Raw genomic sequence first — 25,598 nt, 5'->3', positions numbered from 1 at the left:
TGCAAACCCTGATTGTGGACACACAGCCTAAAAAGCGTCAATGGATGAAGGGATGTCAAATATATAGAACGTCCTACCCCCGCCTGCATATTCTAAGCTGGCACCTTTAGTACCTTTCATGTGGCACTAAAGGGTGCCTAGCTTAGTATTTATCCAATAAAAAAAAAAAAAAAAAATGAAAAAAATGGCGTGGGGTCCCCCCTATTTTTGATAGCCAGTCAGGGTAAAGCAGACAGCTGTAGCCTGCAAACCACAGCTGGCAGCTTCATCTTGGCTGGTGATCAATTTGGAGGGCTCCCCATGTTTTTTTTTTTATTTTTAAATAAAGAATAAAAAAAAAATAACGTGGGGTCCCCCCAAATTAGATCACCAGCCAAGGTGAAGCTGACAGCTGGGGTCTGGTATTCTCAGGGTGGGAAGAGCCATGGTTATTGGACTCTTCCCAGCCTAAAAATAGCAGGCCGCAGCCGCCCCAGAAGTGGCGCATCCATTAGATGCGCCAATCCTGGCGCTTCGCCCCAACTCATCCCGCGCCCTGGTGCGTTGGCTAACGGGGTAATAAATGGGGTTGATACCAGATGTGTAATGTCACCTGGCATCAAGCCCAGCAATTAGTGATGTCACGGCGTCTATCAGACACCCGACATAACTAATTGACAGTAAACAAAAGCAAAAAAAGACAACAAAAAATGTTTTATTAGAAAAAACACTCCCCAAATCATTCCCTTGTTCTCCAATTTAATAAAAAAAAATGGGTCCGCAGAAATCCATATGGATGTCCCACGTCGCCTCTGGACCTTCTAGAATATGGGGGCACGTTCAGGAAACGTATCCCCCATTTTCTAGGAGGGCAGACCCTCCATTTGAGGAGAGTGGGTGCAAAAATCTGCACCCACTCTCCCCGGGTCACAGCTGCAGAGTGCGAGCAGCCAGCACAGCTCACACTGAACACAGTGCTGGCTGTCAGCTGCTCTGCTCATGTGACCGGCCAGCGTGCACTGAAGGAGGAGGAGGGGGCCGCGGGGGATCAGCGCTGCGACCGGACAGGTATGTATGACACCGGGGGGAATAGGGGGTGAACGGGCAGGGCCTGGGGAACAGTTTTCTGTCGCATGTGTTATTGCACATGCGACAGAAATCATAGGAGCAGGGCGGCCGGTGCGCTACTGTGCGCGCGGCCATGTTGGATTTTCGGGACGGGGGTCGGGGGTCGGGGCGGGCACTTTGGCGACACCGGGGGCTTTGCCAGGAAGTGAGGTCAACAGGAAGCCTCTTGACCTCACTTCCAGGTAAATGCCTGCGTTCTGGCGTGCCGACAAAGGCCGCGGACCGCAACAAAAAAGCAGGTCCATGCGTTGTGGCTGCGTTCTGACCCCACATCATTGATTTCAATGGGGGAGAGAACGCAGCCACAACGCACAAAAGAAGTGACATGCTGCTTTTCTTTCCGCACCGATTTTTGGCATCCAAAACGCTGCGGAAAGAAACGCAGCATGTGCACTGATTTTTCAGCTTTCCCATACACTTTGCTGGGAAAGCTGAACGCATGCAATTTGCCACTAAAACGCTGCGGTTCAAAACGCAGAGTTTCCGCGGTAAAAAACGCATCGTGTGCACACAGCCTTAGAGCTTGCTGGGCTTTGTGCAGCGCCAATGTATATTTAAGGTGGGCGGATAACTAGTGGTCCGGTCTTCCACAGTGTCTCCAGGATCCAAATCTAGAAGCTCGGGTCCTGGAGACATCAGCAAGACCTGGAATGTTTAGGTCCTGGAAAAAAAAATGTGGAATGAAAATTGCCTAAAAAGATACACTTGCTCTAAGATATTACTGTTAGAAATAAAATCTTATCTCGTATAAATCAAGTCCTTACCAAGCTCTGTTGGGCCAAAATAAAATATAGCTTTGAACACTATCCCAACATTTGAGACACTAGCATGTCCTAGTTTGCAGTGCGTTCTTACAAATGAACGTGCCAATACGTCTTGGTGGTTAAGCAGGCACAAGAGCTGTGCCTGTACAATCACTGCCGGGAGCTTGGCTAAACTGATAGCTGAGCTCATGCCATAGTAGCCAGTGCCACCACCATCTCTAGTTGTTTAGCCTTCTAAGTGCCCCGATCAGTAGCAATCACAGCATTTAGAAGATTGTGAGTGACAGGGGGATCCCGCTCTAAGCTGCAGGCTAAACATTTTTATTGAGCAATTTAAAAGCATTTATGTATCAACAAAACAAAGGACAAATCTGTATAATGTGTGTTAGCCCCCACGTTCTACCTATTGTGCCCCCCTATTTCTTTATAGATTGTAAGCTTGCTAGCAGGGCCCTTCCTCCTCCTGTAACTGTTGAACTATTTGTTACTTTGCTTTGTTTTTATTGCTTGTTACATGTCGCTGCTTAATTGTAAAGTGCTGCGGAATATATTGAGGCTATATAAATAAAATTATTATCATAACCCTCCAGTGTAAACGAACATACCTATGTGTCTTTGCTGGGGTATAGTGGGGGCTCATAAGCTCAGCCCACTCCACATGCCTCAGATGGTAGAATCTGTCTCTAACAGCAGCAATTGGAGCTAGCTCTGATCACTGGTTTTTAACCATTTAATTGTCACTGTCAATCAGTAACACAATTGCAGTGTTCAGATACAAGTGCCATGGCAGTTGGGTGGTTGCCTAAAAGTCTCTTGGAACTCATGTGAAGCCCAGCCTGAGTTATTGCAGCACATACAACAATCAAAGGATTACAAGTTCAAGTCCCCTATGGGGACTGATATAAAAAAAGTTTTAAAAAAACAAATGAACCTTCCTTTCTACCATTAAAAACAAACAAAAAAACCCCCAAAAATATATTTCATATTAAATTATTTAACGTTGTAAAGGGACGAGAACCGTTCTATGAGAATTGCAGTTTTTCAGTTACAACAACACCGCCACAAAAAAAAAAAAAGATACAATAAAAAGCAATCAAAACTTCATATGTACTCAGGATTGGAATCAATAAAACAAAAAACAATCCCTCATACAGCTATTTTGACAGATAAAAACTATGCAAGTCTTAAAAAATGGTGACATTTCAAATATATAGTTATATTCTTATAAACTTTTACTTTCTTCAATTCTTTAGAAAAAAAAAAACAAAACTAAGCAAGCTCTGGATCACCATAGAGATACTGCCCTGGGGAATACTGTTTTCTGATCATTTTGAATACTGTTTTCTGATCATTTTTACCAAAGTCCAAACAACAAATGTGGAATTGCTTTTTTCCCACAGTTTCATCCCATTTGGATTTTTTTTTCCAAAATTTCTTTAGCTTATATTGTATTGTAAAATGAGTGGTATCATTCAAAAACAAGCCATCATATGGCTATGGCAAAGGAAATCTAAAAAAAAAGTTATGACTCTTGTTGGAAGAGAAGGAAAGAAGTGCAAACATGGAAAAATCAGTCCTTAAAGGGTTATTCCCATCTTCAAGATCCAATCCCAATATGTAGTAGGTGTAATATTAATAATAATAATAATAATAATATTAGCAAATACCTCCAATTAGAAATGTAGTATAGTTCTCCTGATATAGCCATGTCTCATATCTCATGGAGAATGGGAATACCCCTTTAACCCCTTCCCGACCCTTGACGCACCATATGCGTCATGAAACCTTGTGCCTTCCCGACCTTTGACGCACCGTATGCGTCATGGCGGGTTTCCGTTCCTGCAGCGCTGGTGACCGGGTTCACTGAAATGTCAGGTACATGAGGACTTGTAGTTGAGCCCGGGGGGGGGTGGCTTTGCCCCCCCTTGGCTACGATCGCTCTGATTGGCTGTTGAAAGTGTCACTTTCACATTCAATCAGAACGATTGTAATATTTCACCAATCAAACTTGGTGAAATATTACAATCCAGCTATGGCTGATGATGCAATATCATCAGCCATTGGCTGGAACAGAATGACCTCTGTGTCACCTCCCCCCGATCTGATTGGAGCTAGCGTCCATGTGACGCTATCCCTCCAATCAGATGTGGAGGGGCGGTGTGACAAGTGGGTGCCCTCCTCCTTCAGCCTCATCCTGTCTGTGGAAGGCGAAGAGGGAGGTCCCCTGCTGCTGCTGTCGCCGCAGCGATCTCCCGCCGCCGCCGATCACCGCGCTGCCATCCAGTAGTATTTGTCCCCTACTTCCCTCTGCCATCCGATCCCACATCCACCCCGATCTCCGCTCCCCCCGTCGTCCGATTACACTCCCCCCCGCCCCGACCAACCCCCCCCCGAGCGTCCGATTCCACCCCCCTGTCGTCCAATTCCAGCCCCCCACCCCGACCTCAGCTCCCTCCCCCATGCCCTGTGATCACTCACTGCCCTGCTTCTGCCAGCGTCCTGAGTGCTGTGAGGGCCCCTGCTGCTGCCAGCGAGCACTCCCCCTGCACCACTGATCAGATCACCCCCCTGTGCCCCAGTGATCACCCCCCTGTGCCCCAGTGATCACCCTTCTGTGCCCCAGTGATCACCCCCTTATGCCCCAGTGATCACCCCCCTGTGCCCCAGTGATCAACCCCCTGTGCCCCAGTGATCACCCACCTTCCACAGTGATCACGCACCTCCCACAGTGATCACCGCCTGCCCTCCGTGCGCCTGACTGCCCTCCGTGCACCTGACAGCCCGCGGCCTGCCCTCCGTGCGCCTGACAGCCCGCGGCCTGCCCTCCGTGCGCCTGACAGCCCGCGGCCTGCCATAGAAAGTTTCACTAAACACTCTTATATACAAACGCACACTAATAAAGTTTAGTTTGGTTTTTTTTACACACACACACGCGCAAAATGTCCCGCTCATCCCGGTCACAAAGGGCGTACTCAGCTGAGGAGGCATATGCCTCCGAAGCTGATAGTGAGGGAGAGGACCCCACTTTTCTCTATTCCTCCCACTCTTCCGCCTCCAGTGACACAGACTCGCCGCCATGAAGACGTCGCAGGACAAGAGATTGTCCGGAGGCCGTGAGAGAAGAGCCGGAGGCCGTGGGAGAAGAACCACAGCCAAGTGTGAGTACCCCCCAACCTAGTGCTAGTCATGCCCAACCTAGCACTAGTGCCCCCATCTGGACCCCTGTATGCCCAGCAATTTTTGTCCGAAAACCCAAATTCATCATATTCTACTTGGAGTCCCATTGACTCAGTAGAAATAATGAAATATTGGGGACTGGTCCTTCACATGGGGATTGTGAAGAAACCAGAAATTCACCAATACTGAAGTACTGATATTTTATATCAAACTCCAATATTTGACATGGTCATGACCCGCAAACGGTTTGAGGCCGTTCATAGGTTTCTTCATTTTAGGGACAATGCGGATAGCCTTCCCCGCGATGATCCGAATTTTGATAGACTGTTTAAAATTCGACCGGTCATCGAGCACTTCAGCAACAAGTTTGCTGAAGTGTACATTCCCAAAAAGGAAATTTGTGTGGATGAATCCCTAAACCACTTCAAAGGGAGGCTTCAATTCCGTCAGTACCTGCCAGGTACGGGATAAAACTTTATAAGCTGTGTGAGCACAGCTTTAGAGTTTACCAAGGGAAGGATAGCAGGATCCAGCCCCCAGAATGCCCACCTACTCTGGGGGTGAGTGGGAAAATAGTGTGGGATTTGATCCACCCACTGCTTGATAAAGGTTACCATCTGTACGTTTATAACTTTTACACAAGCATCCCACTCTTTCAATCCCTCTCTGCCAGAACTACCGCCGCTTACGGTACTGTGCGCAGAAACCAGAGGGGTCTCCCTTTGTCGCTAGTTGAGCAGCCTCTCCCTAAGGGTGAGAGCCGAGCCCAATGTAGCGGCAACATGGTTGTGGTCAAGTTCAAAGACAAAAGGGACGTCTTTTTCTTGACAACAATCCATGGTCCCGGCACCACGGCCACCACCGTTAGAGGTTCCTCAGCACAGGTCTACAAACCGGACTGTGCCCTGGGGTACAACAAGCACATGGGGGGAGTTGATCTTTCTGATCAAGTCATCCTCCCCTATGGTGCCATGTGGAAGGCGAAGGTGTGGTACAAGACGCTGGCCGTGCATATCGTACAGACGGCACTGTATAACGCATACGTGCTCAGACGATGTGCAGGCCAGATTAACAACACCTTCCTTCAGTTCCAGGAGGCGGTGATAAAGGCCCTCATGTTTGGAGATGAGGAAGGAGCAGGCCCCAGCACCTCAAGAACTCAAGTTTCCCGTGTGGTACCAGGGCAACATTTTCCCGGTGAGGGAATATCAAGAAAAAGGTGCCGGGTCTGCTATAAAAAGGGGATAAGAAAGGAGACGCGTTTCCAATGTGAAACGTGTCCTGAAAAACATGGACTGTGTTTAAATGAATGCTTCAGAATTCATCACACGTCCTTGGACTAAACACATCCTGACATTCCCCTACAGAACTCCCCCACACCAGCCTGACATACACAACACCACACATACACCAACCTGATGTACACTAAACCACACACACCAAACTGACATACACTACACCACACCAACCTGACGTACACTACACCACACCAACCTGACGTACACTACACCACACCAACCTGACGTACACTACACCACACCAACCTGACGTACACTACACCACACAAACCTGACATACACTACACCACACCAACCTGACGTACACTACACCACACACCAAACTGACCTACACTACACCAACCTGACATACACTATGTCAGGTTGGTGTGTGTGTTGTAGTGTACATCAGGTTGTGTGTGGTATATACTACACCACACATCAACCTGACATACACTACACTATACCGCACACTAACCTGACGTACAATAAATCACACACCAACCTGACATATTGTATGTCAGGTTGGTGTGTGTAGTGTAGTATACATCAGGTTGGTGTGTGTGGTGTTTACTACACCAGACACCTCAACCTGACGTAGAATACACCACACACCAACCTAACATACACTACGTCAGGATGGTGTGTGGTGTATGTCAGGATGGTGTCTGTGGTGTACACTACACCACACACACCAACCTGATGTACACTACGCCACACACACACACCAACCTGTAGTGTATGTTAGGTTGGTGTGTGTAGTGTAGTATACATCAGGTTGGTGTGTGTGGTATTTACTACACCAGACACATCAACCTGAGGTAGACTACACCACACACCATCCTGACATACTGTATGTTAGGTTGGTGTGTGGTGTAGTCTACCTCCGGTTGATGTGTCTGGTGTAGTAAACACCACACACACCAACCTGATTAATACTACACTACACACACCAACCTAACATACACCACACACCATCCTGACATAGTGTATGTCAGGATGGTGTGTGTGGTGTACACTATACCACACACACCAACCTGACATACACTACACCACGCCAACCTGACGTATACTACACTACACACACACCAACCTGACATACACTACTTACTCTCCTTACGTGACATGGTGTCCGCTAACAATTGGAGCTAATTTTCCATTCAAATTGTTAGCGGACACCATGTTGCGTATGGAGAGCCCCTGTGTGCCTAAACATTGGTGCTCTCCCACAAGTGACCCATTATGGAAACTAGACCTCCTAAGGAAATTATCTAGATGCAAAGTGAGCACTTTGAACCCCAGGTGCTTCACAAATTGATCCGTAAAAATGAAAAAAATACTTTTTTTCCACAAATATTTTCTTTTAGCCTCAATTTTTTCTTTTTCACATGGGCAACAGGATAAAATGGATCCTAAAATTTGTTGGGCAATTTCTCTTGAGTACACAGATACCTCATATGTGGTCACAAATTACTGTTTGGGTGCACAGCAGGGCTCGGAAGGGAAGGAGCACCATTTGAGTTTTTCAATGGAAAATTAGCTCCAAAAGTCAAAAAGCGCTCCTTGCTTTCCGAGCCCTGCTGTGCGCCCAAACATTTGATTTCTACCATATATGAGCTATCTGTGTACTCAGGAGAAATTGCACAAAACATTTTATGGTGTAATTTTATCTGATACCCTTGTGAAAAAAAACTACCTGGCTAAAGTAACAATTTTGTGGTAAAAAAAAAATAAAATTATTTTCACGGCTCAACGTTATAAACGTCTGTGAAGTCCCCAGGGGTTCAAAGGGCTCAATAAACATCTAGATAAATTCCATGAGGGGTCTAGTTTCCAAAATGGGGTCACTTGTGGGGGGGCTCCATTGTTTAGGCACCTCAGGGGGTCTCCAAACGCAACATGGCATCCACTAACGATTCCAGACAATTTTGCATTTGAAAAGTCAAAAAGCGCTCCTTGCCTTCCGAGCCCTGCTGTGCGCTCAAACATTTGATTTCCACCACATATGAGGTATCTGTGTACTCAGGAGAAATTGCATAATAAAGTTTATGGTGTATTTTTTGCTGATACCCTTGTGAAAATGCTAAATTTTATAGCTACAGTAACATTTTTGTGTAAAAATTTAAATTTTTCATTTTCTCCTTCCACATTGCTTTGGTTCCTGTGAAGCATGTAAAGGGTTTATAAACTTCTTGGATATGGTTTTGAGTAGAGTGAGGGGTGCAGTTTTTAGAATGGGGTCACTTTTGGGTATTTTTTGTCGCATAGGCTTTTCAAAGTCACTCTAAATGTGATGTGGTCCCTAAAAAATTTTTTTGGGTAAATGTTGTTGGAAAAATGAAAAATTGCTGATGAACGTTGAACCCTTCTAACTTCCTAACAGAAAAAAAAATTGTTTCGAAAATTGCGCTGATGTAAAGTAGACATGTGGGAAATGTAATTTATTAACTATTTTGTGTGACTTATCTCTCAGATTTATGGGCATAAAATTTTGAAAATTGCGCAATTTTTAAAATTTTCACCAAATTTCCGAAATTTTAAAAAATAAACACAAAAAATATCGGCTTAAATTTACTACTTTCATAAAATACAATATGTCACGAAAAAACAATCTCAGAATCGCCAGGCTCCGTTTAAGCGTTCCAGAGTTATAACCTCATAAAGGGACACTGGTCAGAATTGCGCAAAATGGCGAGGTCAGTAAGGTCAAAATAGGCTGGGGGCTGAAGGGGTTAATATATTTACAAAAATGCATAATCCATTTATCTCTAAACTTACCCAAGTCTGTTTTTATTTTGTGAAGATCAAAGTGGTGCCAGTCCTAGGGAGAGAAAACACAGACAGTTTATGGCTTAATTCTCTGAAGCTTCATTAATTTAAAGTGCATTTCCAATTACGGTCTAGAGAAGCCAGAGCCCGTTCTATGGCATTATGGATGGGAGATTATAATTGTGGCTATACCTGATGCGCTTTACTCCTTAACAACCACCCTTGTTTAGGCATTAAAAACAGTAATTGACAGAGTCATTCTTTTCATTCTTTAATCTTTACATTCAGAGAAGCATAGCTTTCTTTTTATTTTCCCGCCTATGGAGCAAGCTTTTTATTTTCTAAATGAGATGTCTTCTTTCAAATCGCATCACTTAAGATTTCATATAGCTTATTATTTTTTTTCTCTCTCTTTTGTGGTTTGGTGGGAGGGAGTTATGTAAAAACCACAATTAATCTATATATTTAGTTTTTTATACATATGTGGCAAAATTAACAGTAACAAAATATATTATTTTTTGCTCCAAAAGACATGCTAAGGCTTATGTTTGTAGTTCTTATTTTTAGAGAAACAAGGCCTAAATTTTATTTTGTATGTACTGCTAAGTTTACCCCCAAAAGAAAGCAAACACCCGCCAAAAGAATTGCACTTATCAGATCCCAAACAATGAAAGTTGGGAAGTTAATGGGCTCCTCTTACAAACAGATCTGTGTTGCTGTCAGGTCTTCCTGCACTCCTCAGTGGTTCACTCCCCCTACTGGCCTGAAACGACTTGGGTAGAGTAAGGCTGCTTTCACACATCCGTTTTTTGCCATCAGGCACAATCCGGTTTGTGCCTGATGCAACAGCTCTTTCGCAGATTGTGTAAAAACTGATGCGAAGGACCCAGCAAAGAACGGATCTGTTTATTTTTTTTTATTTACTTTTTATGAGAAAGAGAGAGAGAGATCCCATCATCACCGCAAACACGCAGGCACTACCGCCCCCATCATCACCGCACACACCCAGGCACTACCGCCCCCATCATCACCGCACACACCCAGGCACTACCGCCCCCATCATCACCGCACACACCAGGCACTACCGCCCCCATCATCACCGCACACACCAGGCACTACCATCATCACCGCCCCCATTATCGCCGCACACACTGGCAGTGAGTGACATCATCGCTGACAGCACGACACTTCAGTTGCTGCATGGAACTTACAGGAGCAGCGGTGTTCTACTGCCGCTCCTGTCAGCTTCCGATGTAGCAGAGCTGAAAGCGTCATGGGACCTCGTGTGGATTACATCAGACCTGGAGAGGTATTTGGGGATTAATAAAGTTGTGAAAGAGGGTGGTTTTTTCTCTTATTTCAAATAAAGGATTTTTCTGTGATTGTGTTTATTTTCTTTAACTTACAGGTTAATCATGGGGGGTATCTCATAGACGCCTGCCATGATTAACCTAGGACTTAGTGGCAGCTATGGGCTGCCTTTAACTACTTATTACCCCGATAGCCACCGCATCAGGGCAATTCGGGATGAGCCGGGTAGAGTCCCGGGACTGTCGCATCTAATGGATGCAGCAATTCCGGGCGGCTGCTGGCTGATATTTTTGGGCTGGGGGGGCTCCCCATCCTAAGAATACCAGCCATCAGCCGTGTGGCTTTACCATAACTGGAATCAAAATTGGGGGGGACCGCACGCCGTTTTTTTAAATTTATTTATTTTACTGGAAGATATAGACCCGCCCATCGGCAGCTGTGATTGGTTGCAGTGAGACAGCTGTCACTCAGTATGAGGGCATGTCTGACTGCAACCAATCATAGGTGCTGGTGGGCGGGGGAAGCAGGGAATACGAGATGGAATAATGATTGGCCGGCATTTTCAAAAGCCGCCAGATCAGTGTGACAGCTGTGCAGCGCCACGCCGGTGGTATGAAGGAGAGACCGATCGACATCGAGAAAGAGACCGACAGACTGACAGACTCTGGGCATGCCCGGAAATAAAAACCTGATAAGTTGTTGGATTCCATCATATGCCGCATAATGCTGGATCCGGCGTCCATAGACTTCCATTATAAAACATGCCGTACGGCGCCGGATTCGGCGCAATACGGTTTTTCACCGGAGACAAAAAACGTTCCATTCAACGTTCCATCCGGCCACCGGACAAGCAATTTTGAAGGATCCGGCGAAAGCCGGATGGAACACAAGGCCATCCGGGACAATCCGATGATAATAGAAGTCTATGGAGGAAAAACGGATCCGGCGACAACAGACGCCTGATCCATTTTTTCATGTTTTTGCCGGATTGTGCCTGATGGAAAAAAACTGATGTGTGAAAGCAGCCTTAGTGTGAGCGGAGTGATACTGCAACCTGATGTGTATGTGTGTATTAGAGAGGAGTCATACTAGGACCCGATGTGTGTGTGTGTGTGTGTGTGTGTGTGTGTGTGTGTGTGAAAGAGTGATACACTGACCCGATGTGTTGTGTGTGTGTGTGTGTGTGTGTGTGAGAGAGAGAGAGAGCGGAGTGATATTAGGGCCCAATGTGTGTGTGTGTGACTACAGTTATACTGCATCCCGATGTGTGTGAGAGCAGAACGGCGAGGGACCCGATAGTGAGACAGATCTCTGTGTGAGAGCTCATCCACTGTTGGACCATGCCAGCTGTAATTCTTCAGGGTCTGATTAGTTCGATTTTTTTGGGGGTGTCAGTCTTCCCTCTTTTAAGGCAGTCTTCTCTCTTTTGGGGGTGTCTGCTTTCTTTAATGAAGTGTCCTGTTGTATTCTTTAATTTTTTTAGCTGCCTGGACACTTCCTTATTGAACAGCCTCTAGGGCTTATTTTTGGAGAAACAGGTAAACCGTATACCGACAGCCAACCTGTTAAGCCTAGCCTCTGTCTTTTGTTAGCACATATAGTTGCCATATTAACCCTCTGTCATACTCCTTAGGTGCAGCTTTCTGGTTCACTATACAAACCTTTTGCATATGTGATGACAAGCAGTTCATTAGTAGAATTTAACCTCCCCCACATTGTAGGACAAGATTAGGGACACCATTTGAAACCATAGATGTATTACTGTCTTACCTTCATGTGAATAAGAAGTTTCTCATTTGTGTCAGCTTGACTTTCACAAAACAGACAAAATGCAGACATGGGGTGCTCCTGCCAGTCAGACCAATCCCTAAAAACAGATCATATGTTAACTTTTAGAAAAGCCTGAAGTCATCATCAGTCAACTGTAAATGTGGTCATACTCATCATTGCTGTCTAGAAACTCCCGATCATCTTCAGACTGTACTTCTTCCCAACTCTTTCCTAGTTCCTATAAGAGAACCAGGTATTTTAAATAAATCTGTATTATTTATTATGCATTACTTATATAGCGCTATCATATTTTGAATTGCTTTACAGACGTCATTGCTGTCCGCATTGGGGCTCGCAATCCACATTCTGTATGAAAAATAGAAGACACAGGGTCTACGTGTTTCAAGCAATAGGCTCTTAGTCTTACTCATAGTCAAGGCTAAGAGCTTATTGTTTGAAACGCGTAGAACTGGTGCCTTCTAGTTTTCATACGCATGTTTTAACTCACCTTTTAGTTTACATTTTTCCATAAATGTGATGTTTTAATTATGCAAAAAAAAATTCTCTGAGGTTGCTGGATTTTCTATATTTATATTCAACACTCCCTATCACCCAGGAACTGGCTTGGTGCCTCCATGCACTGAACCCTACATAGCACATCTCATACACCAGTGGGCTGATGATTTTTTCATTTATATGATCCAGGAAAATGCTTCAGTGGCCTATGTAGGAAGCTGATCTATGGAATAAGGCACAGCCAAATGCAGGAGTATGCTGCTGTGCCTGGAAAAACAATGAAGAGACTGCAGAGAACCTCAGCAAGCACTGTGGACCCTAACTTATACTAATTGGTGAGGCTCAGATAATAACTAGCAACCAAATTTTGGGGGAAATTAGAAATGCGTAACCAGATAAGTAGTCATTTAGTGTGCACAAATCAATCACTTGATAATGTATCAGAAATGACTGGAAATAAGACTGATACTAACAGATAGACTGGCCAAATGGGTAAAAGGTGAATTCCCTGGTAGGCCGCTGTGCAAGAACGGTACACCCCTTGCACCCCTTCCATATAAGCAGCAACTGGCACTTCAGTCCATGTGTATGTTCATTGCCAGCATCTCATCACTCATAACAAACTACCTAGTTTACTATTACATAGAAAAATAGACATATGTAATATGGTTAGGTAATATTTACAAGTAAAGTGGGCTTTACACGCTACAATATATCTAACGAGATGTCGGCGGGGTCACGTCGTAAGAGCCGCACATCCGGCATCATTAGTGATATCGTAGCGTGTGACAGCTATGAACGAGCAGAAATACTCACCTTCTCGTTCATTGTTGACACGTTGCTCATTTTCTAAAAATCGAATGTCCGGTTGTTCAATGTTCCCGAGGCAGCACACATCATTCCGTGTGACACCCCGGGAACGATGAACACAGCTTAGCTGCGTCCCGCCAGCAATGCTAAAGGAAGGAGGTGGGCCCCTCCGCTTCTATTGGCCGGCCGCTGTGTGACGTCGCTGTGACGCCGAACGTCCCTCCCCCTTCAGGAAGCGGATGTTCGCTGGCCACAGCAAGGTCGTTTGGAAGGTAAGTACGTGTGACAGGGGGTTACAGCATTGTGCAACACGGGCAACAAATTGTCCGTGCCGCACAAACGATGGGGGCGGGTGCGATCGCAAATGCGATCGCACAATAAATTGTAATGTGTAAAGCAGGCTTAAGAGTAGGTCCACAGTCAATGTCCATATTGGAACCTTGGCATCCCAGACTGATAATACGTTTACAGCAGTTGGTATATTACCGAACATCCATATTTTGTACATCACATAATTCTCCACTACTCCTACCTACTAAAAATTGATGGAACCCACCTCCCCTATCACCTACTGATTTTAGAAGAAGGCCTTTTAAGACACCTGTAAACCAACCGAGTATGGTATGCATGGTGTGACAATGTGGGCCCCAAGTGTATGTGGGCCACACATCAGGTAGCGGGATTAAAGCACGCCAGAGTAATTGGTCTCTTTAACAGACCATCTGGTTTATTAACAGGTCCATAAACCATATCAGGTCACATAACATAAAGATGCCGTTCGTTGGCTTTCTCCTCAAAGACCAACACATAATATAAAGTCCACACACTTTTGGACTGCCACCCATGTGTCACTGACCCTTGTCAGTATCCAGACCCCAGGTCCAATCCCAGTTACCTTCCTCTTAAGGTGGCTAGTGTCCTTTCCAGGTTCCCCCTGGCTCCAGCCACATGGCTTTACACATGGACCTAAAAGCCCCTTCCTTCAGAAGAAGGTCTCCGGAGGAGTGCAAAACACCCTGCTTCTGCTCTCTCCATCTCCAGCACACACACTGGAAGTCTAGAGCCAGTCTCTCCCTAGACTGCCCTCGACACTCCCTCAGGTTCAGAGACAGGATTGCTTTAACCCATGGAGCCACACCCACAGGTGGTAAGGAGTGTGTAATCAGCATCACACACCCTTCCATGGCTCTGCATGTAATGCAATCCTGTGGAACCACAGGTCCCAGCCAGCTTCACATTGCAGAGCACCCACGCTTCTGCAAAACATACCGGCCCTTTGTAATACAGCCGGTTGATACCTCACATACCCTCCCCCTCTGTTCAAACCCGTAGGGGAGAACACTTGCCAATGACCTGGGGCCGCGAGACAGGGCATCCCCGCTGCCATGCCCCACCAGTTGAGAGGGCCGTCCAAGAGCAGTAGTCCCTGAGGCATCGCCCGACACTGTCACCAAACCCTGTCTGGTCAACCTAGGGTTAAAGGACGTCCCATTTCCAGACCGTTCTCTCCCTGACCCCCTCCCAGGGTCACCGTAGTAGAGAGACATGTCCCCAGTCAAACCTACAGTCTTGTCCGAACCTAGGCTTTCTCGAGTACCCCCAAGGCTACTGTCGGGAACTCTAAGCTCATAGCAGCCACTATCTACAGTACATCGTAGGTTACCACTCTGTCGGCGATTCCTTTTATCGCGCGTCTGAACTACTGGACCGACACGCCATCTTCCACTTCTTTCCCCTGAACAACGGGTGGAAGACGGCTGCTGTCCCCCACACAGTTGGCGAAGCTGCTCCTTAATTTTCAGGTTTTCTTGCCACAACCGCTCCATGTCACGTACATGGTGTACCCGATATTCAATAAGGCTTCGAATGTTTCCAAGACTCTCTACAGTCCCGACACAGACAAACGGAACCATACCAGCTTCCCTGGGTATCTTGCTCTCATTAGCAGCAGGGATTCTTAATCTCACCAATCCTGATTTATTCACCATGTCTTGCATGACTCGTCCGGTTTTTCCAATGACTCTCCCCACCAGAGCCCGGGGTACTTGGACAATATCTTCCGCCAGACTCTGCGCTTTCCTTTTATACTCTAGCTGTCTAGTGGCTTCTTCCTTTTGCAGTTGGACTTGCCACTTCATACGAACACATCTGAAGTGCATGTCCTTTAGAATAGCCACCCGCTGCCCAGTAATTTCCCTGGTGGACAATATCACTAACTGTTCAGCCCCTGGGGTACAGTAGACCTCACACGCTTCCACAGCTCTCTTAAATTCGTCATGCATGCACTCGGTGGCACACGCTTCTCTTAAGTCCTTAGGTATATCCACCATGCACTTGACTACAGAAGTCTCATTCATCCCTGCCACATGCTTGTCAAGTTTAGCTTCCAGAGTCAGCTCTCTTTGGGCCTCCCCTGCTTCAACATGTTTGGTCAGGATTGACACTCGCTGCTCCATCTGCTCCAAGGCTCCCTGGGACTTGGACTGGTACTCTGCCAAGCGACTTCGGAGCTCAGCCACTTCTTTCTCCAGCTCCCTTACTCGACTCTCAGTAGCCTGCCTAAGAAGTATCTCTTGTTGCAGATGGTCTTTGCTCATCCTCTTGAATGAGTCTTCACTTGCGGACCTCTCTGGTCTACGACACACTATTTCTGAGGCTTCTTCCATCTCAGCTTCAGAACGTTTGGGTTTCAGGCTCTTAGCTGAGCCAATCTTCTTGTCTGCGATCTTGGTCTTACCCACTGAGTCAGTCAGGCTCTCAGCTTCTGATGAGACCTCATGTCCAGACTTCACCTCTTCCTCAGAGGCTCTTTCCGCTTTTACAGCACCTGCTGTGTCTTGGGACTTCACTGCATTCCCTCCAACTTCCACTTGGGTCTCTGCAGTGTCACCCTCTGCCTTCTCTTGGGCATTTACAGCATCGCCTTCTACCAGGGTGTTATGCCCTTCAGCACGGTACTCTGTTCTTCTTAGAACCTTGGCACCATTTTCAACATTCATCACTTCACCACTGGGTAGCTTACCAGTCTGCTCACCATGACCTTTGTGGATTTGTACTCCACCAACACTGCCCTGGATTCCTTCTCCTATATTGTTCTGTAGGATGTCATCTCGTACAGCGCTATCATCCAACAGACCTCCAGCTTCATGCATGGAAATTATAGGAGACACCGCCATTACGTCTTTGGTCGGTTCCTCCCCTGCAATTTCACCCTGCTGGTTTCTGTCGTGACAATGTGTCAGTTCAGTCTTTGATTCCTCTTTCTTTTGCAGGATATCACTGTCTGACTCTTCCGTAGCAGGTGTTACTAGCACCATGTTTTCATTAACCAGGCATATCACTTTCTCTGCACCCTCAGACGGCCTACACTGTGCCCCCTCTCGGCGCTTATTACGTCTTCGGCGTCGGGAGGAAGTTTTGCCCTTCTCGCCCATCTGTACCACACTGTACTCGTTTGTCACCTTACTAGAGTCAGTGTCTTTACTGGAGTCATCATCACTCCCCCTGGCATCCTGGACTATCATGTCCCCACTTAACCAGATATCTGCCTCCCTTTCTGGAGCTACCCCGTTTTTAACGGTCACACTATCGGTTATTCCCTTAGTCCTTATGACACTAAGTTGGGTCCGTCCATCATTGTCTTTGGTCACCCCTAACTTAGGACAGTCAATTTTAGGAGGTGCTATCTCCTCCTTACCACACATAACTGCACAACAAGGACCCCTTTTCACCTCCCAATGTGGTGGGGTTTCCTTTGGGCTGTTCCGGCTCTTACACAAGCAACCGTATACGTCCCCCTGCTTCCACAAGTGCACAAATAATTTAGAGTCCCAACCTATAATAACTGGGTGCAGTAAATCTGAGACTACAGCAACATCATGAGAACCACTGTCCCAGGCTGTCTTAATGACCACTCTGGAGACCGGGTATTCTGTCTCATTACTGTGAGTGCAGCCGACGTGGATCTTCCTTCCAGGAATCAAGTGGACATCAGAGGTGGCCCTCACCAGGGTCACCAAGCTCCTTGAGTCTACGACTCCTGTTACAGATTCCCCATCCACTTCCACGGAACACAGACGTGGCTTCTCGTCGGATGGGTGGTCTATATTGCAAACAGGACACTTGTGGCATGAACACTGTTGTCCCTGGCTACAGTCCATCTGCGCCACTTCACCCTTGGATTTGGGATGCTCCGCACCCTTTTGGGGGACCACCGCTTTCTGGGACTCCATCCCCTTATGGGCAACCACCCCTTTATGGGCAACCACCCCCTTATGGGCAACCACCCCTTTATGGGACTCCACCCCCTTATGGGCAACTATTCCCTTCTGGGACTCCGCCCCCTTTTGCGGTTTCCATGCAATGTCCTTAGCCCCCAGTTCACACCGTTTGCCCTTGTCTCCCTGGGCACCCAGTGTCCATACTGGCCCCCGACGGGTACGCTCAAACTGGTCCATGGCTGCGACATCGCTACACACTGACAGCTCCTGCTGTCCCTGGACCAGGTACAGCTCCTCCACAACGTCCGCAGGGACCATTCCCTCTTTTTGGCTTTTAGCCCCCACTGCTGTCACTGGACCTCCAGGCACATGCCGTTGGTGCTGCTGGCTCTGCAGCAGCTGGTTCAGGAGCTCCTCCATGCTGCAACGAAAAGAGGAACAGGAGGGGCGCTCCAATGGGTAATACCCGGTGGTCAAAGACAGGGGGGGGGGTTAGAGAACCACTAACCTTTCCGGGTTGTACCGCCCGTACAACCAGGGTCTCCAGCTTGTGGTGTATCACTGCTCACCAAGCAGGGCCTCGCAATTCCGGCTGGCCTGGAACCTCCAGTCGCTTGACTCTCGCCACTGCAGCACAGGTCCCCAACGACCTGCTGATTCACCGCCAGGTGCTTGAGAGCGCTGTCCCTGTTCGTGGACCCGCCGATCCACCGCCAGCTGCTTGAGTGCGCAGACAATTTTCGTGGACCCGCCGATCCACCGCAAACCGCTTCAAAAAATTTTTCGTGGACCCGCCGATCCACCGCAAGCAGTCCGTATCCACAGGAATATGTCCTAGGCCGTTGCCCTTAGCAACCAGGCTGCATGGCCCTTAGCAACCAGGCTGCGTTGCCCCTAGCAACCAGGCCATATGCCCGCATTCTCCACCATAATGTGACAATGTGGGCCCCAAGTGTATGTGGGCCACACATCAGGTAGCGGGATTAAAGCACGCCAGAGTAATTGGTCTCTTTAACAGACCATCTGGTTTATTAACAGATCCATAAACCATATCAGGTCACATAACATAAAGATGCCGTTCGTTGGCTTTCTCCTCAAAGACCAACACATAATATAAAGTCCACACACTTTTGGACTGCCACCCATGTGTCACTGACCCTTGTCAGTATCCAGACCCCAGGTCCAATCCCAGTTACCTTCCTCTTAAGGTGGCTAGTGTCCTTTCCAGGTTCCCCCTTGCTCCAGCCACATGGCTTTACACATGGACCTAAAAGCCCCTTCCTTCAGAAGAAGGTCTCCGGAGGAGTGCAAAACACCCTGCTTCTGCTCTCTCCATCTCCAGCACACACACTGGAAGTCTAGAGCCAGTCTCTCCCTAGACTGCCCTCGACACTCCCTCAGGTTCAGAGACAGGATTGCTTTAACCCATGGAGCCACACCCACAGGTGGTAAGGAGTGTGTAATCAGCATCACACACCCTTCCATGGCTCTGCATGTAATGCAATCCTGTGGAACCACAGGTCCCAGCCAGCTTCACATTGCAGAGCACCCACGCTTCTGCAAAACATACCGGCCCTTTGTAATACAGCCGGTTGATACCTCACAATGGGTATAGACTGTGAGCCCTCGCGGGCAGGGTCCTCTCTCCTCCTATACCAGTCTGTTATGTACTGTTAATGATTGTTGTATGTATACCCTCTTTCACTGTAAAGCGCCATGGAATAAATGGCGCTATTATAATAAATAGTAATAATAATAATAATAATTGGTAAGGTAAGATCCTGTGTCTGAACTCCCTTTCTGTTCTTATACCGAAGCATGACTGGTGAAAAACTCAAGTGGCGCTAAAATTCTCCAACTGGTTATACATTTCTCCTGCAGTGACCACAAATGTGGTGCCAAGTAGGAACATGAGGTAGGAGGTCCTTAGGCCACAAATAGCATACAGAAAGGTTAATCTCTTAAAAATAAATCACATGAACTAGACCACTAAGGAAACAAGAAAAATGAAGCCAACACTGGCACAAGACAAGGCTTTATATTGTCACATCTTAACTTTACAACATTATATAGTGTTTCTGAATTAATTTTCAGCATATAGCAGTATGTCTAACTAGCTGCTATCCATCCTCTATGAAAGACACGGTTTAAAGGTTTCATGTTCGGCTTTTATCAAAGAATGGATATTTTAAGATGTGGTCCCAACAGACTAACATTAGCTGTGGAAGCCACCGTTGACATAATTGGCTCGAGGTTTGAACCCTCTCCCTTTTTAAGTACAACTACACTTGAGATACACGTAAACTCGCTAATGATCACAAATCTCCAGACAATTCCCAGCACAATTTCTTTGAACAATATTTGCAGACCATGTAAGAATCATGTGTTCAAAGACAGAGGAGCTCAAAATATTTAATGAGGAACAGCACAATGCTCCTGCATACGTCTCTGCCATTGCTCCCACAGACTTTATTTCGTGCACAGGTATAACGCACTTATGTTCTATTTAAAAAACAGGACTTTGCACATGAGAAGTTTACCTACTATTCACTATGCAATGCTGGGATTCTACCAGCTGTCAGTAACCCAATATGTCTTTCTGAAGCATTGCAACTGAATATATGAAGTACATCAGTAAAGCAAAAATGGTATACTGGTAGAAAGGGAAAATAAGACGTCTACAAAGCCTGGAGCACACAGAAGCTGCAGCATACAAAGCCTGGAGCACACAGAAGCCTCAGCACACAAAGCCTGGAGCACACAGAAGCTGCAGCAAACAAAGCCTGGACTACAAAGAAGCTGGAACACACAAAGCCTGGAGCACACAAAAGCTGCAGCATACAAAGCATGGAGCAAACAGAAGCCTGGAGCACGCAGAAGCTGCAGCACACAAAGCCTTGAGCACGCAGAAGCTGCAGCACACAAAGCCTGGAGCACACAGAAGCTGCAGCAAGCAAAGCATGGAGCACACAGAAGCCTGGAGCACACAAAAGCTGCAGCAAACAAAGCATGGAGCACACAAAGCCTGGAGCACACAGAAGCCTCAGCACACAAAGCCCTGGACACACAGAAGTCTCAGCACACAAAGCCTGGAGCACACAGAAGCCTCAGCACACAGAAGCCTCAGCACACAAAGCCTGGAGCACACAGAAGCCTCAGCACACAAAGCCCTGGACACACAGAAGCCTCAGCACACAAAGCCTGGAGCACACAGAAGCCTCAGCACACAAAGCCTGGAGCACACAGAAGCCTCAGCGTATAAAGCGTGGAGCACACAGAAGCCTCAGCACACAAAGCCTGGAGCACACAGAAGCCTCAGCGCACAAAGCCTGGAGCACACAGAAGCCTCAGCGCACAAAGCCTGGAGCACACAGAAGCTGCAGCTTTGTACCTAATACAGATAGAAACTTACCAAGTAGTTTATTATGTAGTAGCGGTCATATTCGTGATTCCTGGGATTGATCTTGCGATGTTGCTTTTTTCTCATGTGATCTTTTAGAGTGTTTTTGTCTCTGAATGTTTTTTCACAATACAAACACTGCAAGCTTAGGAAATACAACATATAAATACCAATAATATAGACATAAGGCTAATTCATGTTTGTTTTTTTTTTATTTTTAAATATGCGTCATGACTGTCATATTGCAAGAATAGACTATAAAATTACTAAAACAGATTATGAAATTAGAGACCTTCAGTAACACCCACTTTGGTGTGTGAATGCAAAGGAATTGATTTTCGAGTTGTAAATTCAAAACACACTAAAAATTACAATTAATAAAAAAACCATTATGAAACATTCATGCACTATGCTGTATTAAAAAGCATCATTTTGTTATGGTCTAAATGCATGCAATATATTATTGATATACACAAATGAAACAAATAATGATATGCTTAATATGAGGGAGTAACTCTAGCCATAACTACTGCTACTGGGCTCATGGAATCAGTAGAATAGAAAGTTAATTACATGTATGCGTATTTCTTTCACTAATTGGCTGCAGTGCTCACTTGATGCCCTCGCTTGATGGGAGACATGGTGCTGACTATGGAGGTATTGCACTGGACTAAGGGGCACTTTGCACACTACGACATCGCAAGCCGATGCTGCGATGCCGTGCGCGATAGTCCCTGCCCCAGCTACGATATCATGGTGATAGCTGCCGTAGTGAATATTATCACTACGGCAGCTTCACATGCACTCACCTGCCCTGCGACGTCGCTCTGGCCGGCGAACCGGCTCCTTATTAAGGGGGCGGGTCGTGCGGCGTCATAACGACGTCACACGGCAGGCGGCCAATAGAAGCACAGGTGCGGAGATGAGCGGGACGTAAACATCCCGCCCACGTCCTTCCTTCCGCACAGCCGGCATGAACCGCAGGACGCAGGTAGGAGATGTTCCTCGCTCATGCGGCTTCACACACAGCGATGTGTACTGCCACAGGAACGAGGAACAACATCGTAACATCGGTATTTCCCAATTCATGGAAATGCCGGACCCTACACCGATGATACAACAACGACGCTTTTGCGCTCGTTAATCGTATCAAAAAGGATTTACACACTACAATATCGACTGCGACGCCGGATGTGCGTCACTTTCGATTTGAACCCACCGATATCGCAGCTGCGATGTCGTAGTGTGCAAAGTGCCCCTAAGAGGCGAGTACCAATTTTGAATTTTTTCCTCTTTTTTAATATTTTATGTTTTATCAATAAAACAACATTTTAAATACAACATCTAATCTCAGTAATTTACTCAAATAAGGTTATAGCGAATTCATATAAACAAGACATTGGCAAGTAACAAACTGGACAGAATTGAAACAAATAAGAAAAAGGGGGTCTATATAGATGGGGGATATAAGGGAGGGGATATAAGTGAGGGGGCATATAGAAAATAAGAAAGAACAGAGAAAAAAAAACAGAATTTGATAGAACTATATTATCTTACGCAATTAACCAAAGTACAGACTAGCTCTTGACAATTAAGTACTGTATTAAGTATTATTAAGTATTATTCACAAGACTTTTAAAAAAATAAAAAATTATCTGGGAGTGTCATTTAGGACGTGTAAGTTTTTCAATAGTCAAAATGTTATATAAATGGCCGAAAATTCCCAGGAATATGATGTCTGGTTTTTTTTAGGAACTGAAAATAATGGCTGCTTGTTTCACCACTAAAAAGAAATACACTATGTGCAGAATTATTAGGCAAATGAGTATTTTGATCACATGATACTTTTTATACATGTTGTCCAACTCCAAGCTGTATAGGCTTGAGAGCCAACCATCAATTAAGTAAATAATATAATGCGCATCTCTGTAATGAGGAGGGGTATGGTATAATGACATCAACACCCTATATAAGATGTGCTTAATTGTTAGGCAACTTCCTTTCCTTTGGCAAAATGGGTCAGAAGAGAGATTTGGCTCTAAAAAGTCCAAAATTGCGAGATGTTTTGCAGAGGGATGCAGCAGTCTCGAAATTGCAAAACTTTTGAAGCATGCTCACCGAACAATCAAGCGTTTCATAGCAAATAGCCAACAGGGTCACAAGAAGCATGTTGGGCAAAAACGGCGCAAAATAACTGCCCATGAATTGAGGAAAATCAAGCGTGAAGCTACCAAGATGCCATTTGCCACCAGTTTAGCCATATTTCAGAGCTGCAACGTTACTGGAGTATCAAAAAGCACAAGGTGTGCCATACTCAGGGACATGGCCAAGGTAAGGAAGGCTGAAAAACGACCATCTTTGAATAAGATAAAACGTCAAGACTGGTCCAAGAAATATCTTAAGACTGATTTTTCAAAGGTTTTATGGACTGATGAAATGAGAGTGACTCTTGATGGGCCAGATGGATGGGCCAGAGGCTGGATCAGTAAAAGGCAGAGAGCTCCACTCCGACTCAGATGCCAGTAAGGTGGAGGTGGGGTACTGGTATGGGCTGGTATCAGAAAATATGAACTTGTGGGACCTTTTCGAGTTGAAGATGGAGTGAGGCTCAACTCCCAGAGCTACTGCCAGTTTCTGGAAGACAACTTCTTCAAACAGTGGTACATGAAGAAGTTGGTATCGTTCAAGAAAAACATGATTTTCATGCAGGACAATGCTCCATCACATGCAACATGCATCCAACTACTCCACAGCGTGGCTGGCCAGTAAAGGTCTAAAAGAGGAAAAAATAATGACATGGGCCCCTTGTTCACCTAATCTGAACCACATAGAGAACCTGTGGTCCCTAATAAAATGTGAGCTCTACAGGGAGAGAAAACAGTACACCTCTCGGAACAGTGTCTGGGAGGCTGTGGTGGCTGCTGCACTCAATGTTGATCGTAAACAGATCAAGCAACTGACAGAATCTATGGATGGTAGGCTCTGGTAATAAAATGTCCAGGAATAAAAAGAAACGACTATGGATAAATAAGACAGTACAAAGTATAATAAAACAAAAACAATGGGTGTTTAAAATCTTGAAGGCTGAGAACACAGAAATAGCATTTCAAAAGTATAAAGATATCAATAGGAAATGCAAAAAAGAAATCAAGCAAGCAAAATTAGCTACTGAAACAAAAATCGCCAAGGACATTAAAATAAATCCCAAAATCTTTTACAAATACATTAATGCAAAAAGGAAAATAAAGGATAGTATTGGCCCCGTAAAATATAATAACAAGTTAGTTATAGAGGACAAACAAAAGACTGAGATATTAAATAGGCATTTCTCATCTGTGTTCACCAAGGAACTGACTGTACCAAGGATCATTCAACAAGTGAAAAATCAAAGTTCACCACCCAATATAATTAATTTAACACAAGAAGAACGCCTACATCTGAGTAAATTAAACATTGACAAATCCCCAGGGCCAGATGGCATTCATCCACGAATATTGAGGGAATTGAGCTCCGTAATATTAATAGTAATATTAATTAATAGTAATATTAATATCCAGAAATATTACTGAGTCCATCAGTTATTAGATATATGAAACTGAAATAGATGTTGCAAAAACCCAAATTGTTATAAAGAAAAAAGGTTAACATTAATAGGGGTGCCCAAACTTTTTCATGACTGTATTTCTTCCAAAGACAATACTAAGGACCAGGGGGCATACACTGCGAGTGGAAGAAAAGTGATTCCGTCAGCTAAATAGGAAAGGGTTCTTTACAGTTAGAGCAGTCAGACTGTGGAATGCCCTACTACAAGAGGTAGTAATGGCAGATACTATAACAGCTTTTAAAAAAGGGTTGGATGATTTCCTCAGTACACACAACACTGCTGATTATAAATGACTTAGTGACAAAACGTAGAACTGGTGGAGGAAAGTTGAACTAGATGGACCTAGGTCTTTTTTTCAACCTAAGTAACTATGTAACTTTTGATGGTACTTTCTGTGCATGGTCACATGGTGACCACGGGTAACAGAGAATCTGGGTTCGGTTCCGGAGAGGGAGCCTGAGAGACGGCTACCACATCAAAGGAAGGCAGCAGGCGCGCAAATTACCCACTCCCGACCCGGTGAGGTAGTGACAAAAAATAACAATACAGGACTCTTTCAAGGCTCTGTAATTGGAATAAGTACACTTTAAATCCTTTAACGAGGATCTATTGGAGGGTAAGTCTGGTGCCAGCAGCCACGGTTCTTCCGACAGCTCGCCAACCTCAGAAGTTTGAACAGGGATCGCCTGTATCATAGCCTGAGGAGGAAACTCGAGACCTTAGTCTCGGCTGGGAGTAACCGTGAGGAAATCTCCAGGGTGAAAGCCTTGCTCAAGAGGTGTCAGTATGATAGGCACATATCTTTCGGTTTTGAGAGGGCTTTCGGGAAATACCGCTCGCCCGACCCCTACAAAAACTGTAAAATATCAGTGA

General features: G+C 45.7%; 1 protein-coding gene across 2 annotated transcripts in view; it reads right to left on the bottom strand.

The window, feature by feature from the left end:
• Window positions 1-25,598, bottom strand: part of ZNF277 (zinc finger protein 277) — a 153,591-nt gene that overhangs the window by 22,813 nt on the left and 105,180 nt on the right. For both annotated transcript variants that reach the window (XM_075345009.1, XM_075345010.1), the window contains exons 7-10: window positions 21,134-21,266; window positions 12,346-12,413; window positions 12,176-12,272; window positions 9,104-9,146 (exon numbers count right to left, since the gene is read on the bottom strand). In XM_075345009.1, the coding sequence (XP_075201124.1) occupies window positions 9,104-9,146; window positions 12,176-12,272; window positions 12,346-12,413; window positions 21,134-21,266 (341 nt within the window). The remainder of the gene's footprint in view (window positions 1-9,103; window positions 9,147-12,175; window positions 12,273-12,345; window positions 12,414-21,133; window positions 21,267-25,598) is intronic.

Source organism: Anomaloglossus baeobatrachus, chromosome 4 (assembly GCF_048569485.1).
Source record: "Anomaloglossus baeobatrachus isolate aAnoBae1 chromosome 4, aAnoBae1.hap1, whole genome shotgun sequence".
NCBI classification, from domain to species: Eukaryota; Metazoa; Chordata; class Amphibia; order Anura; family Aromobatidae; genus Anomaloglossus; species Anomaloglossus baeobatrachus.
Note: the sequence above shows the minus strand (reverse complement) of the source record. Positions and strands in the feature narration are given on the sequence as shown.